This window comes from Rattus norvegicus, chromosome 2, assembly GCF_021556685.1.
Source record: "Rattus norvegicus strain SHRSP/BbbUtx chromosome 2, alternate assembly SHRSP_T2T, whole genome shotgun sequence".
Classification (NCBI taxonomy): domain Eukaryota; kingdom Metazoa; phylum Chordata; class Mammalia; order Rodentia; family Muridae; genus Rattus; species Rattus norvegicus.
The window spans coordinates 187302359-187318164 of NC_141535.1; the positions used below are offsets into that span (position 1 = coordinate 187302359).

Sequence of the window (15806 nt, forward strand, 5' to 3'; positions counted from 1 at the left end):
ATGCACTCATTGATAAGTGGCTATTAGCCCAAATGCTTGAATTACCCTAGATGCCTAGAACACATGAAACTCAAGAAGGATTATCAAAATGGAAATGCTTCACTCCTTCTTTAAAAGGGGAACAAGAATACCCTTGGCAGGGAATAGGAAGGCAAAGTTTAGAACAGAGACTGAAGCAACAACCATTCAGAGCCTGCCCCACATGTGGCCCATACATATACAGCCACCAAACTAGATAAGATGGATGAAGCAAAGAAGTGCAGAACGACAGGAACCGGATATAGATCTCTTCTGAGAGACACAGCCAGAATACAGCAAATACAGAGGTGAATGCCAGCAGCAAACCACTGAACTGAGAACGGGACCCCCGTTGAAGGAATCAGAGAAAGAACTGGAAGAGCTTGAAGGGGCTCGAGACCCCATATGTACAACAATGCCAAGCAACCAGAGCTTCCAGGGACTGACCCTGGACTCTGACCTCATAGGTAGCAATGAATATCCTAGTAAGATCACCAGTGGAAGGGGAAGCCCTGGGTCCTGCCAAGACTGAACCCCCAGTGAACGTGATTGTTGTGGGGAGAGTGATAATGGGGGGAGGATGGGGAGGGGAAGCCCATGTAGAAGGGGAGGAGGAAGGGCTAGGGGGATGTTGGCCTGGAAACCGGGAAGGGGAATAACAATCGAAATGTAAGTAAAAAATACTTAAGTTAATAAAGATAAAAAAAACTAAAAAGAAAATAGTTTTATGGTTGGGAGTCACCATAACATGAGGAACTGTATAAAAGTGTTGCAGCATTAGGAAGGTTGAAAACCACGGCTTTATAAGAAAAGGGCTTGTTTTGCAAGTAGCAGGAGGTCCCAGCAAGGTGTATCCATGGCCAGCGCACACACCAGCTTAACCATAGGAGTGTATAGGAAGGAAACAGCAAGGCGTTCTGTTGACAAGGTTCTGTGGGACTAAAACACTGGTGAGTTTGAACTTAACCTTCAGGAGAATGGGGCTACTTCTGAAGGACTGTGAGGCAGACTGATCACAACAAACCATGTCTCCCATGCCCTAGGTGTTCCTCAGTACCAGGAGAGGAGCTTGGATCTTGAACCGCGTAGGGAAACGTGGATATCCTATTGATATTCTGCTTTCTTCTCGAATTACCAACTATCTGTCAAAGATCTGTGGCTCAGCCCTGAAAAACAGATATATGGAAAAACAGTTGAACCAAAGGTTTGATCATGAAATGTTTGGCCTGAAGCCTAAGCACAGGTACGTTTCCAAGATGGGAGTGGGGCTAGAGATGGCCAAGGCACAAAGACAAGGGCCACTGACGTGGGCTCGTAGTAGCACTGCTGTTACCGAAGCTTTAAGAACGTCCACAGGCTCAGAACTCCCTTTTCCGACTTGCTGCTCTGTAGGATTTCAGCATGTTCCATTGGCAGGAGCTCTTCTCTCGTTCTGTCAGTTCTTCATATATGTCCCTCAACGACAGCAGCGGAACAGTAGTGGGCGATAGTGCTCGCTCATCCAACAAGCCTGCACTCATCACCCCGTGCGCGAGATAGACGGGAAAGGGCGTCTTGGTAACACCCTGCCTCTGGAGACTTTCTGTAAGCGGAGAGCTCAGTGAGCCCTATGCTATCTTCCCAGCCTTTCAGCCGGTCTTATTTTAATGCTCATTCTCTAAGAAAAGATAAATTGAATCTTATAAAGACAAAGTAACTTGTCGAAGGTCAACACAAAAGAAATGACGCACATTCTAGAAAATCAATGCTGCCTTAAAAATGCTAATAAGAAGGAAAAGAAAACGTGGTTTTTGAAAAATCCACACAGAGACAGACCTGGTGGTACAGGATTACGAGAATCCTAGCTACTGGGGAAGTGGAAGCAGGACGACTCCTACATCAAAACTAGCCATCCTGAGCAACGTAATGAGAAGAGGTGGAAATACAAGATGGTTGGAATATAGCACAGTAGATGACTCAGTCTGAGTGAGTTTGCATTCAGTCTCCAGGACTATAGTGTGTGTGTGTGTGTGTGTGTGTGTGTGTGTGTGTGTGTGTGTGTGTGAGTTTGCATTCAGTCTCCAGGACTATAGTGCATGTGTGTATGTGTGTGTGGGGGGGGGCACCAGCAAAGCATGGACTACAGTGGGAACATAGAGTGACATTAGAACTCAAGGAATGGACCTGGAGCGGTGACACAGTTCCAGAGTAAAGGCGCTGGCTGCCAAGCGTGATGAGTTCAATCCCCAGGACCCACACAGTAGAAGGAAAGAATTGGCCCCTACAAGTTGACCTCTGACCTCTGTACACCACTGTGGCACATGAACCCACATACATACACACAGAGAGACACACATACGCACACTCACACACATACAATCGATCATTGTTAAAACTTCTATGGAAACATTTCTAAAGACTAATTTTTTTAAAATGCTTTATTTTGTGCCCTTTTTATTTTATCTATTTATTTGATGGTGGGGCAGAGTCACATGCAGGGTCCACATTGTCTAGGCCAGAGGACAGCCTGTGAGAGGCGTTCCTCTCTTTCTACTGTATAGTTTCAGGCTGTCAGACTTGCCCGGAGAGATATTTACCTGTTGAGCCATCATTCCCCTGGCTTTGTTTTATTTTTGTTAAGTGTTTGGATCTATATAAAAGTTGCGCAATTAGAAAATACAAAGTCCACTCACGTACACCTCTCACCTAGATTTCCTATTTGAACAGCTCACTATATCTTCTTTCTTTTCCGTCCCCTCCAGAAGTATCCATAGATCGCCGTCTGTGAAGCATGTGCACATACGTAGGTGAACATGTTTTAACAGCGCGCGAGAGAGTGCCTTGTAATCATTAAGGCATGTTACCTAAAATATTTCAGCATGTATCACATAAGAAAAAGGACATTCTTTGGAATATCCATGACACAGGTATCACAGTCAGAAAATTTATAATTGATAAAAATACATTTAAAATATTAGCATGTTAAAGTTTCAACAGTTTCCCCAACAGTATTATTTATAGCTTTTTATGCTTTCTAAAGTGTATTGCTCACACTCCTACAGTCTGTTATATATTCATAATTTTTCTTAATCTGAAATAATAATTCCAGTTCTCTTTTTTTAACATAGACCTTTATAGAAACAGTACTGATCATCTCTAAATTCTGACTTGTATAATGGTCTTTCCTTTATTACATTACATTAAGTATATTCATGTTCATGAGGCATGAAAGCTTATTTGGTCTTCTAAATAAGGTTTAGAAGGAGCCAGTGCAAAGCCATACAGGTATTTTAAATGGCACTGGAGAGAGATGATTGGGGGGTTGAGAGTACTTTCTGCTCCTGCACAAGATTCAGGTTCTGTTCCCAGCACCCACAGCAGAGGCTCACAACCCCTTGTATCACCAGTTCCAGAGGATCCAATGTCTCTGGCCTCTACAAGAGCTAGATTTGCACATGGCGCATATACATACACACATGTCCTCACACATAATAAATAATAATTAAAATAATAAATAATAATAAATAAATAATAAATCCAACCTTTAAGAGAAATACTAAGAAGCAGGTAACATAATAGTATCTTTAATAATCTCCATTCTGTGGTCTGTAGAGATGAGTCAGTGACTAATAGCACTGGCTGTTCTTCCAACGGACCTGGGTTCAATTCCCAGCACCACATGGTGGCTCACAACCATCTGTAATGGGATCCGATGCCCTCTTCTGGTGTGTCTGAAGACAGTGACAGTGTACTCACATGCATAAAATAAATAATTAATTTAAAAAGAAAAGACTCGAGAAGCTGGAAGCAGACGCCTGGCACCTTACTCCCTGATATCACCAGGTGACACTCCTTACCCCATCAGAAGTATACAAAGCTATTTTGACAGACAGTCTAAGAACTTAAACTGTGGAACTCTGGGAAGTCATGCAACTGCTCCAGGCCTGTTTTCCCATCTATAAACCACGGATAATGACACCTACCCAACTTCCATCATGAAGACTGAGAGTCAAGTAATTTAATTCACAGAAAAGCTATCTGCATATAGACTATAGATTGCTATACATATGTGATCTGTTTGTGGTTTGGAAAATAATGATTTAAGTCTATCTCTTGGGCCTTTGGAACTGGAACTGGACTGAACATAATGTTTCTGGTCTATTTCTGCCGTTTCTTGAGAGTTATCTGAAAACTATTGGTCAGTATCCTGACCATACCTCAGAACATTGCTGTTACCTGAGAAACCACTTACACACTCCTCAGATAAAATTCTTCGCCCTTCATTCACCCAATACCCTCCCTTTCCAAGCTATGCAGCACTGATGTCCTGATGTATTCCGAGCTAGTATATGGTAGGCCTTCTGCAGCTCCCTTAGCCAGATAGAAGGGTGAGCATGTGTGCCTTTGACCACCAGAGCAGAAGTTTGCATGCTTATTTCTTTCTTCCCTCTCACCTCACCTCTTTATCCTCCTTACCCACTTACAGTGCTCTGGGTCAGCATCCAACGATAAACGATGACCTGCCCAATCGTATCATTTCTGGCTTGGTGAAGGTGAAAGGCAATGTGAAGGAATTCACAGAGACGGCTGCCATATTTGAAGATGGCTCCAGGGAGGATGACATTGATGTGGTCATCTTTGCCACAGGCTACAGCTTTGCCTTTCCTTTTCTTGAGGACTCTGTCAAAGTAGTCCAAAACAAGGTCTCCTTGTATAAAAAGGTCTTTCCCCCTAACCTGGAAAAACCAACTCTTGCAATCATCGGTTTAATTCAGCCCTTGGGAGCCATTATGCCTATTTCAGAGCTCCAAGGACGCTGGGCCACTCAGGTGTTCAAAGGTAAGTGATGATGCACATTGACAGGTTGGTGAAACGCTTTAACTATACCCAGACAAGTGCTTATAAATACCTACAGGGCAAGTATGATTTGGACAGTGCCGGGCACAGAGCTAGTGCCAGAAGTTTCATTTTCAGTGACTCCAAAAGTAGTAATTTATATCCGTAGATACACATGAAAATCACATCAGAAATCTTTCTTAACTCCCATTGCTTTAATCCCATTCCTTGAAATGCTCAGTTCAGAGGCAGTGTTACCTTACGATCATTGAGAAAAATGTTCTCAAGGTGACTCCAATGCTCATTACAGACTAGAATCTACTCATCTAGGTTGTAAGCAGATCGTATATATGTGCAGCATTAAATGATTCTTTCATTGGAGGTAAAGTCAGCCATAGACAGCAGTTCTTAGCCTGTGGGTTGACCCCTTTGGAGGTCAAATGGTCCTTCCACAATAGTCTCATATCAGTACATTAGGCGTCATAACAGTAGTAAAATTACAGTTATAAAGTTTCAACGAAAATAGCTTTATAGTTGTGGGTCACTATTAAAGAGTGTCTATATTAAAGAGTCACAGCATTACAAAGGTTTGGAACCACTGAACTAAGAGATGCTTAGAGAACCATTCAGAAAGTGGAATGTTAGATTTCTCAAGTCCTTTGTCCCTCCCCCCTTAGGCCCCTCTTCCAACTTCAGCTCTGTGTGAAAAGGTGTCCGAGTTTAGGATAATAGATCTGGTGTGAGTCAGCAGGGTGACAAGCCTTGCTGAAGGCTACAAGGCATCTCCAGATGAAATCTTTTTTTTTCTTTATTAACTTGAGTATTTCTTATTTACATTTCAATTGTTATTCCCTTTCCCGGTTTCCGGGCCAATATCCCCCAGCCCCTCCCCCTCCCCTTCTATATGGGCTTCCCCTCCCCATCCTCCCCCCATTACCACTCTCCCCCCAACAATCACGTTCACTGGGGGTTCAGTCTTACCAGGACCCAGGGCTTCCCCTTCAGCTGGTGCCCTTATTAGGCTATTCATTGCTACCTATGAGGTCAGAGTCCAGGGTCAGTCCATGTATAGTCTTTAGGTAGCGGCTTAGTCCCTGGAAGCTCTGGTTGCTTGGCATTGTTGTTCATATGGGGTCTCGAGCCCCTTCAAGCTCTTCCAGTCCTTTCTCTGATTCCTTTAACAGGGGTCCCATTCTCAGTTCAGTGGTTTGCTGCTGGCATTCGCCTCTGTATTTGCTGTATTCTGATTGTGTCTCTCAGGAGAGATCTACATCTGGTTTCTGTCGGCCTGCACTTCTTTGCTTCATCCATCTTGTCTAATTGGGTGGCTGTATATGTATGGGCCACTTCTGCCTCTGTTCTAAACTTTGCCTCCCTATTCCCTCCCAAGGGTATTCTTGTTCCCCCTTTTTTTTAAAGATTTATTCATTTATTATATATAAGTACACTGTAGCTGTCTTCAGATACACCAGAAGAGGGAATCGGATCTCTTTACAGATGGTTGTGAGCCACCATGTGGTTGCTGGGAATTGAACTCATGACCTCTGGAAGAGCAGTCGGGTGCTCTTAACCACTGAGCCATCTCTGCAGCCCTCTTGTTCCCCTTTTAAAGAAGGAGTGAAGCATTCACATTTTGATCATCCGTCTTGAGTTTCATTTGTTCTAGGCATCTAGGGTAATTCAAGCATTTGGGCTAATAGCCACTTATCAATGAATGCATACCGTGTGTGTTTTTCTGTGATTGGGTTACCTCACTCAGGATGATATTTTCCAGTTCCATCCATTTGCCTATGGATTTCATAAAGTCATTGTTTTTGATAGCTGAGTAATATTCCATTGTGTAGATGTGCCACATTTTCTGTATCCATTCCTCTGTTGAAGGGCCTCTGGGTTCTTTCCAGCTTCTGGCTATTATAAATAAGGCTGCTATGAACATAGTGGAGCATGTGTCTTTGTTATATGTTGGGGCATCTCTTGGGTATATGCCCAAGAGAGGTATAGCTGGGTCCTCAGGTAGTTCAATGTCCAATTTTCTGAGGAACCTCCAGACTGATTTCCAGAATGGTTGTACCAGTCTGCAATCCCACCAACAATGGAGGAGTGTTCCTCTTTCTCCACATCCTCGCCAGCATCTGCTGTCACCTGAGTTTTTGATCTTAGCCATTCTCACTGGTGTGAAGTGAAATCTCAGGGTTGTTTTGATTTGCATTTCCCTTATGACTAAAGATGTTGAACAATTCTTTAGGTGTTTCTCAGCCATTTGGCATTCTTCAGCTGTGAATTCTTTGTTTAGCTCTGAACCCCATTTTTAATAGGGTTATTTGTCTCCCTGTGGTCTAACTTCTTGAGTTCTTTGTATATTTTGGATATAAGCCCTCTAACTGTTGTAGGATTGGTAAAGATCTTTTCCCAATCTGTTGGTTGTCGTTTTGTCCTAACCACAGTGTCCTTTGCCTTACAGAAGCTTTGCAGTTTTATGAGATCCCATTTGTCCATTCTTGATCTTAGAGCATAAGCCATTGGTGTTCTGTTCAGGAAATCTTCTCCAGTGCCCATGTGTTCAAGATGCTGCCCTAGTTTTTCTTCTTAGTTTGAGTGTATCTGGTTTGATGTGGAGGTCCTTGATCCACTTGGACTTAAGCTTTGTACAGGGTGATAAGCATGGATCGATCTGCATTCTTCTACATGTTGACCTCCAGTTGAACCAGCACCATTTGCTGAAAATGCTATCTTTTTCCATTGGATGGTTTTGGCTCCTTAGTCAAAAATCAAGATGAAATCTTAAAGCTACCACCAGCCTGTCTTCAGGATGGACAGAGCTTACCTTAGTGACTAATGTTTCTGCACTTTCACTGAACCTGAGTTGAGTTCAACCTATCTTCTCTGTGGAAGTTTAGTGTTTCTCAGTCGTCTCCGTTGCTCATTTGATTAGGGTGACAAGCCTTGCTGAAGACCTCCTGAAATCCAACATCACTGTGGAATCCTGGGGTTTGAGGATAGTAAAACTGTTCTTTTCTAATCAGACTAAAACCCCGACCTGAAAATAAATTTTGGGATGGGAAAAAAAAAGGCAAGAATGTAGTGAAGAGAGGAAGAGATAAAAATGGCCCAAACAGGGCTGAGGAGATGGCCCAAAAGTGAAGAGCGTCTGCTGCTCTTGCAGATAACTGCGGCTCATTCCTCAGCACCCACATGGTGGCTCAAACACCTGTAACTCCAGTTTCAGGGGATCTGATGCTGACCTGCAGGGGCACCAAGCATGGTGCACAGGCAGGCAGGCAGACAGACAGACAGACAGACAGGCAGAGAGAACAATCAGACACATAAAAGACACATAGGACTTAAGGGATTTGAAAGCACACCATCTGAATGCATATCAAGTGGCTAAGAAGTTTAGGCTACAGAAGTCAAACCTAAGGAAGAACAAGGTTTTCCTTTTAAATTTTCAAATGCATGGCCCGTAGAAGAAAGTAGATTTGCTCAGCATTGTTTTGAAGGGTCCAACCAGAACTGTAGAGTGAAATTTTGACGGATGCATAACATCAGTTTGAGAAGAAGAACCTGTCAGCCGGCACCATTTCAGGATAAAACAGATGGCTTCTGAAATCATGAGGAATGCAAGGAAACCGGGAAGGAGCCTCCGCCTGCCTGGCTTAATTGGCTGGGAGGATGATGTAATGCAGTACAGAACAGAGGGAACCGACTAAGCTTCCTTATACAGTTGTAATACTACAATTTATTGCCATTACTGTTTAATTTAAAATAATCAAGAGTTTTTGTTGGAATTAGAGCTTTCTCTCCCTACTGAAAACTCATGTCTGATGGTTGATCAAATTTTCCAATTTTTATCATTTCTCAATTTCTCTCAGTTCTATCCAGTGGGCCATATGCTATTTGAGAACACTGGACCAGCGAAATTTAAACACAATTTTAAAAATTATATTTAAACAAGGGAATGCTTAAATCAAAGTAGAGGTGATGAATCAAGAAAGAACTACATCAGATTATTCTACACATCTTTGTCTGTCTTAGCTATAGAATTTTTAAAAATGAACTGGCTGTCTCTCAGCCAAGAAAGGAGACCTCTTTCATAATGTGCGCCATTATTAAAAGTAAAACTTTTAGTTAAATCAGGAGAAGTGGCCTGGATTTTTTTTTAAGACTTATTTATTTTATTTATGAGTACAGGGTAGCTGTCTTCACACACACCAGAAGAGGGCATTGGATCCCACTACAGATGATTGTGAGCCACCATGTGGTTGCTTCGTATTGAACTCAGGACCTCTGGAAGAACAGTCAGTGCTCTTAATCGCTGAGCCATCTCTCCAGCACCCCCACATGAGTTTCTTAAACACCCTAAAAACCTGTGGTTGAAGCAGGAAGCATTATAGTGTCTCCTCCTGAACTGTAAGGGACAATTCTCATGGCTCAGATGAGAGAACACGTGGAAAACACAGAAGGGTATTCTTGGGTACTGGGTTTCTGGATTCCATGTTTAGAAAGACTATCAGGAGAGTGTCTGGTGTGCTCAGAAAAGGGAAACCACCAAAATGGCAGAGGACGTGTAGTCTGTTAAAAAGGGACTTAAGATTGCCCTAATAGTAAAATGACTTTAAAGAGTTGTAATTTCTTGTTTCAAAGCTTGCCACGTGTTAAAACGCAACCCTCACCCAAAAGCAGAGTTAGGCCCAGTGTTTCAAGTGGTGTAAAAGTAGATGTGAGGGTTACTACAAAGAATGTTCCAGCAAATAGAGCAGCCAAACAGTTGTGCCATATTTTGGGAATACATAAAGTCTCCGTGACCACACATGTTTAAGGAGAAGTAAGAAAATTGCTTAATAGCAGTCTTTATTGCATTAGAGAAGCTCTATTTCAATCTAAAATTAAATGTTTCAGAGTTTTATGGAATGTGCCCAGTGCCTACTTTTCTGTGAAGAAGACTGGTTAGTCTGGAGTCATTTTCTGTGAGGAAGACTGGTTAGTCTGGAGTCATTTTCTGTGAGGAAGACTGGTTAGTCTGGAGTCACTTTCTGTGAGGAAGACTGGTTAGTCTGGAGTCACTTTCTGTGAGGAAGACTGGTTAGTCTGGAGTCACTTTCTGTGAGGAAGACTGGTTAGTCTGGAGTCATTTTCTGTGAGGAAGACTGGTTAGTCTGGAGTCATTTTCTGTGAGGAAGACTGGTTAGTCTGGAGTCATTTTCTGTGAGGAAGACTGGTTAGTCTGGAGTCATTTTCTGTGAGGAAGACTGGTTAGTCTGGAGTCATTTTGGCTCAGATACTATTTGGACTTTATCTAGCTGGTACCATTGGCATCACTTTCGGAACTGTTTGCACACAGAACTTAAACTTACTTGTGAAGATTGAGTTTATGAGTTGCCCTCGACTGTACCCCCAACTCCTATCAAATAACAGAACTCAGCGAAGCTGACCATCCATGGGACTTGAGTATAAAATATCATGATGAGTCGTCTTACCTCCATCTTCTCTTGAAGTATAAATGTCTTTATCATCAAGATACCAGTGCATGGCTGTCTTCCCCGCCCTTCCACATCCCTTAAAGTGGGCTGGAAAGATTGTAATGTCTGGAGGATCAGGGAGTTTTCTGTGAGACTGTGTAATAATGTCAGAAGTTGCACCCCAAAAGTCCCACCAACATGGCTACCCAAACATGAACTGAATAAGGACCGCAAATAGACACAAACATGAACTGAACAAGGACCACAAATAGAGACAAACATGAACTGAACAAGGACCGCAAATAGACATGCCTAAGTAGAAGGGGAAAGAGCACAGGACATCAACGCTGCACAAAAACTATAGGCAGTAAGAAATGCTGAGAGCAGGCAAGGAGATAGTCCTCCTCAGGGAGAACACGCCAGTTGCTTATGCAATACCAAATGATCAGCCCTGAAAACGTACACATACCAGTAACATTATACAGACTGGACGGGTTATATTTAGGAACATATATGCACATGCATATATACATGTAATAAATGAAAAAAGAGGTCATAACTTTGAAAGAGCAAGAAGGGGTGTAAAAGATGGTTTGAAGAGAAAAGGAAATATAATTGTATTATAATCTCAAAAATCAGAGAAATAATTAAAATATATCTTGCAAGGCAAACTAAAGTAACCTATGCACATCAGTATACTTCAGAGGAAAAGAGGGGAGCTCCTTATCAGAAATGCTTGGGTCCGGAAGTATCCCCAGTTGCAGAGTTTGGGCAGTTTGCGTTTGTGTAACAGGTTATCTCTGGGCTGAGACCCTAGTCTAAACATGAAATTAATTGCTTTTTCCTATATACCATTGTGCATAGCCATTTTATGGGACTTTATACTGCCATGCCTGCCTTTGGGTGCAACCTGATACGTGAGATCATTGTGGAGCATCTTTTACTTATAGCATCTTCGTGTGGTGTGTGTGTGTGTGTGTGTGTGTGTGTGTGTGTGTGTGTGTGTACACATATATATACACACATATATATGTATACAGTGCTCTGCCTGCATGTATGCCTGCAGGCCACCAGAGGGCACCAGATCTCATTACAGATGGTTGTGAGCCACCATATGACTGTTAGGAATTGAACTCAGGACCTCTGGAAGAGCGGCCAGTGCTCTTAACCTCTGAGCCATCTCTCCAGCACCTTAAGACATCTCCTTAGTGCTCAAAAGAAATTTGGATTTGGGAGCATTTCCAGTGTCTGCTTTCCAGATGTACAGTGCTCAACATTTACCCTCACATCCTGGTAGTGACAGGACTGAATGCATTTGATAACCCCTTCTGAGGCCCTGTAGTTCTTTGAATTCTCCACAGTGTGGTGATTGCCATAGGATCACTGCTTATTCTGAAGTAATTAAAGCCTCTGTTTTAATTTTTTCTCTTTAGGGCTAAAGAAATTGCCCTCCCAAAGTGAAATGATGGCAGAAATAAATAAGACTCGAGAGGAAATGGCAAAAAGGTAAGAAGCTCTCAGGAAGACATATGGACACTTTGTATTTCTCAATAAGGAGAATATTGTGCTATATTTAATTTCCATGTGTGGGCTTAAGGATTTCTATTACACTGTGACGCAGAGGGAATGATGGCACCTGTGGTTTCCATGTGGACGAAGAAGGAGAGAGAATCCTATCGGTCATGTTTAAAGGCTATGCTTAGGGCCTAAAAGAAGTTGAGGAGGGGAAAAAACCACACCGAATGAACATGGGGTGTATCTTTGGTGAGGGTCACTTAAACGCTAGCTGTGCTGTCAGCTGAAAGAGGAAAATTATACTCGGATAACGCTCCCCTGCCTGTAGGGGCAAGCAGTAAGCCTTTCTAACAGCTCTTACCCGGGGCTCTATTTCCAGCCTTTTGACTCCTGAAGTTGTGCAGCGGAGTTGCTGGTCCTGCTCATCCTTTGCCCCACGCCCCACCACCCACGCATTATAACTCCCTCCGCAAGCCCTGAAGCTGCCACAGCCCTCTTATCTACCTTCTCTCTCCATTTCTATCTTCCCATCCAGACCAGAATATTTACCTGAAGGCTTATCCATGTTTGACTTTCTTTTCTTTTTTTTTTTTTTTTTGGTTTTTTTGGAGCTGGGGACCGAACCCAGGGCCTTGCGCTCGCTAGGCAAGCGCTCTACCACTGAGCTAAATCCCCAACCCTCATGTTTGACTTTCTTGAGCAGAGTGTTTATGCGTTAGTCTTGTTGCTGTAAACAATAAAGGTGCGCGTCACGCGAACCGCTGCGCGCTCTCGTTTTATCTTGTCCGCCTTCACATGCATACTGACATCAACCTACAGTCTAGTGCATCGTAAGGTCCTTACGAAAGGTAACAGATCGTCCTAACTCTTTTCGCAGTTCTAAGCACGATATCAAAACCCCAAATAGACACACAAAGCACCGATTAGCTGATTAGTTGCCTTGCTGTTTACATGAATTGCTGATAGCCTAAAACTTCGGTCTTCTTTGCTTTAGGTATGTGGACAGCCAGCGTCATACCATCCAGGGAGACTATATAGACACCATGGAAGAGATTGCAGATTTGGTGGGTGTCAGGCCCAATCTCCTGTCTCTGGCCTTCACCGACCCTAAGCTGGCATTCCAGTTACTTGTAGGACCCTGTACTCCGGTCCAGTATCGTCTACAGGGCCCGGGGAAGTGGGCTGGAGCCCGAAAAACTATTCTCACCACAGAAGATCGTATACGAAAGCCTCTGATGACAAGAGTGGTGGAAAGGGACAGCTCTGGGACGTCACTGGTGACTGTGCGTGTCCTCATGCTGGCTGTCACTTTCCTGGCTGTCATCCTGGCTTATTTTTAGATGTGGCAGCTCAATGCTCCCGCTTCCACTGGAAAGCGCCATCTAGCGACACCTTCAGAAATGACAAGACTGAACACTCAGCTTCATACTGCACAGGAATCAATCACAATCAGTCAATCAATCAATCAATCAATCAATCAATCTCTCTCTGCCTCCCTCCTCTTCTCTCCCTCCCTCCCCCTCTCTCTCCTCCCATCAATCATTAATCTTTCTTGTTTTTCCTTCTGTGATACTGGGTTTTCATTAATTAATTCATCTCCTCTCTTGAGCCTCTAATTTCTCCCGGTAGTTTCCAGGCCGTGAGCTCAGACCTCTCTTGTCATCTTTGTATGTCATTAGCAGAGTTCTCTTAGTGCTTGACTCTGTTGTGTTTCTAATATTGCACAGCTAGACCTCGTTGGATGACAACACCTCTTGAAAAGACTGCTCACATCATCAAGCGCTTACTGGCTAGAACTTGACCTTGTAAGCAGAGCCCATGTGCCTATTCCTGGAATCCCCACAGAGGGACAGTTCAGAAAGAAGAACATCTGGTGCTGAGGGCTGGAAGTCCAAGATCAAGGGTGCAGACAGTGAGGAACTTCTGGCCTCGTGATTAATACAGTGAGGGTATCATATGGGCAAGACAGAAAATACATTGTTAGCTAAGTTCCGACATGTGGCACATGCTAAATAAATGTTCATTGATGTTTATGAAATAAGGTGGCATCTCTAAGTCAATCTAATAAATAAGTGGCTGACTCCACAGAACTCTTTTTTTTTTAGATTTTTTTTTATTAACTTGAGTATTTCTTATATACATTTCGAGTGTTATTCCCTTTCCCGGTTTCCGGGCAAACATTCCCCTCCCCCTTCCCCTTCTTTATGGGTGTTCCCCTCCCCATCCTCCCCCCCTTGTCGCCCTCCCCCCAACAATCTAGTTCACTGGGGGTTCAGTCTTAGCAGGACCCAGGGCTTCCCCTTCCACTGGTGCTCTTACTGGGATATTCATTGCTACCTATGAGGTCAGAGTCCAGGGTCAGTCCATGTATAGTCTTTAGGTAGTGGCTTAGTCCCTGGAAGCTCTGGTTGCTTGGCATTGTTGTACATATGGGGTCTCGAGCCCCTTCAAGCTCTTCCAGTTCTTTCTCTGATTCCTTCAACGGGGGTCCTATTCTCAATTCAGTGGTTTGCTGCTGGCATACGCCTCTGTGTTTGCTGTATTCTGGCTGTGTCTCTCGGGAGAGATCTACATCCGGCTCCTGTCAGCCTGCACTTCTTTGCTTCATCCATCTTGTCTAATTGAATGGCTGTATATGCATGGGCCACATGTGGGGCAGGCTCTGAATGGGTGTTCCTTCTGTGTCTGTTTTAATCTTTGCCTCTCTATTCCCTCCCAAGGGTATTCTTGTTCCCCTTTTAAAGAAGGAGTGAAGCATTCACACTTTGATCATCCGTCTTGAGTTTCATTTGTTCTAGGCATCTAGGGTAATTCAAGCATTTGGGCTAATAGCCACTTATCAATGAGTGCATACCATGTGTATTTTTCTGTGATTGGGTTACCTCACTCAGGATGATATTTTCCAGTTCCAACCATTTGCCTACGAATTTCATAAAGTCATTGTTTTTGATAGCTGAGTAATATTCCATTGTGTAGATGTACCACATTTTCTGTATCCATTCCTCTGTTGAAGGGCATCTGGGTTCTTTCCAGCTTCTGGCTATTATAAATAAGGCTGCAATGAACATAGTGGAGCACGTGACTTTTTTATATGTTGGGGCATCTTTTGGGTATATGCCCAAGAGAGGTATAGCTGGATCCTCAGGCAGTTCAATGTCCAATTTTCTGAGGAACCTCCAGACTGATTTCCAGAATGGTTGTACCAGTCTGCAATCCCACCAACAATGGAGGAGTGTTCCTCTTTCTCCACATCCTCGTCAGCATCTGCTGTCACCTGAGTTTTTGATCTTAGCCATTCTCACTGGTGTGAGGTGAAATCTCAGGGTTGTTTTGATTTGCATTTCCCTTATGACTAAAGATGTTGAACAATTCTTTAGGTGTTTCTCAGCCATTTGGCATTCTTCAGCTGTGAATTCTTTGTTTAGCTCTGAACCCCATTTTTTTAATAGGGTTATTTGTCTCCCTGTGGTCTAACTTCTTGAGTTCTTTGTATATTTTGGATATAAGCCCTCTATCTGTTGTAGGATTGGTAAAGATCTTTTCCCAATCTGTTGGTTGTCGTTTTGTCCTAACCACAGTGTCCTTTGCCTTACAGAAGCTTTGCAGTTTTATGAGATCCCATTTGTCGATTCTTGATCTTAGAGCATAAGCCATTGGTGTTCTGTTCAGGAAATCTTCTCCAGTGCCCATGTGTTCAAGATGCTGCCCTAGTTTTTCTTCTTAGTTTGAGTGTATCTGGTTTGATGTGGAGGTCCTTGATCCACTTGGACTTAAGCTTTGTACAGGGTGATAAGCATGGATCGATCTGCATTCTTCTACATGTTGACCTCCAGTTGAACCAGCACCATTTGCTGAAAATGCTGTCTTTTTTCCATTTGATGGTTTTGGCTCCTTTGTCAAAAATCAAGTGCCCATAGGTTCCACAGAACTCTTAATGTGATCCATTATCAATTTTAATAACATTAATTTTATAAATTAACTAATTATTAATTTTAGTAACTG

The 15806-nt window shown here is 43.1% G+C and overlaps 1 protein-coding gene across 6 annotated transcripts in view; it reads left to right on the plus strand.

Moving 5' to 3' along the window:
• Positions 1-13894, plus strand: part of Fmo5 (flavin containing dimethylaniline monoxygenase 5) — a 53298-nt gene extending 39404 nt beyond the window's left edge. For 5 of the 6 annotated variants that reach the window (XM_087616170.1, XM_087616173.1, XM_087616172.1 and 2 more), the window contains exons 6-9: positions 1062-1261; positions 4484-4836; positions 11723-11795; positions 12799-13894. In XM_087616170.1, the coding sequence (XP_087472296.1) occupies positions 1062-1261; positions 4484-4836; positions 11723-11795; positions 12799-13144 (972 nt within the window). In that variant the 3' untranslated portion in view covers positions 13145-13894. 6 annotated transcript variants of the gene reach the window in all.
• Positions 13895-15806: the final 1912 nt, after the last annotated feature.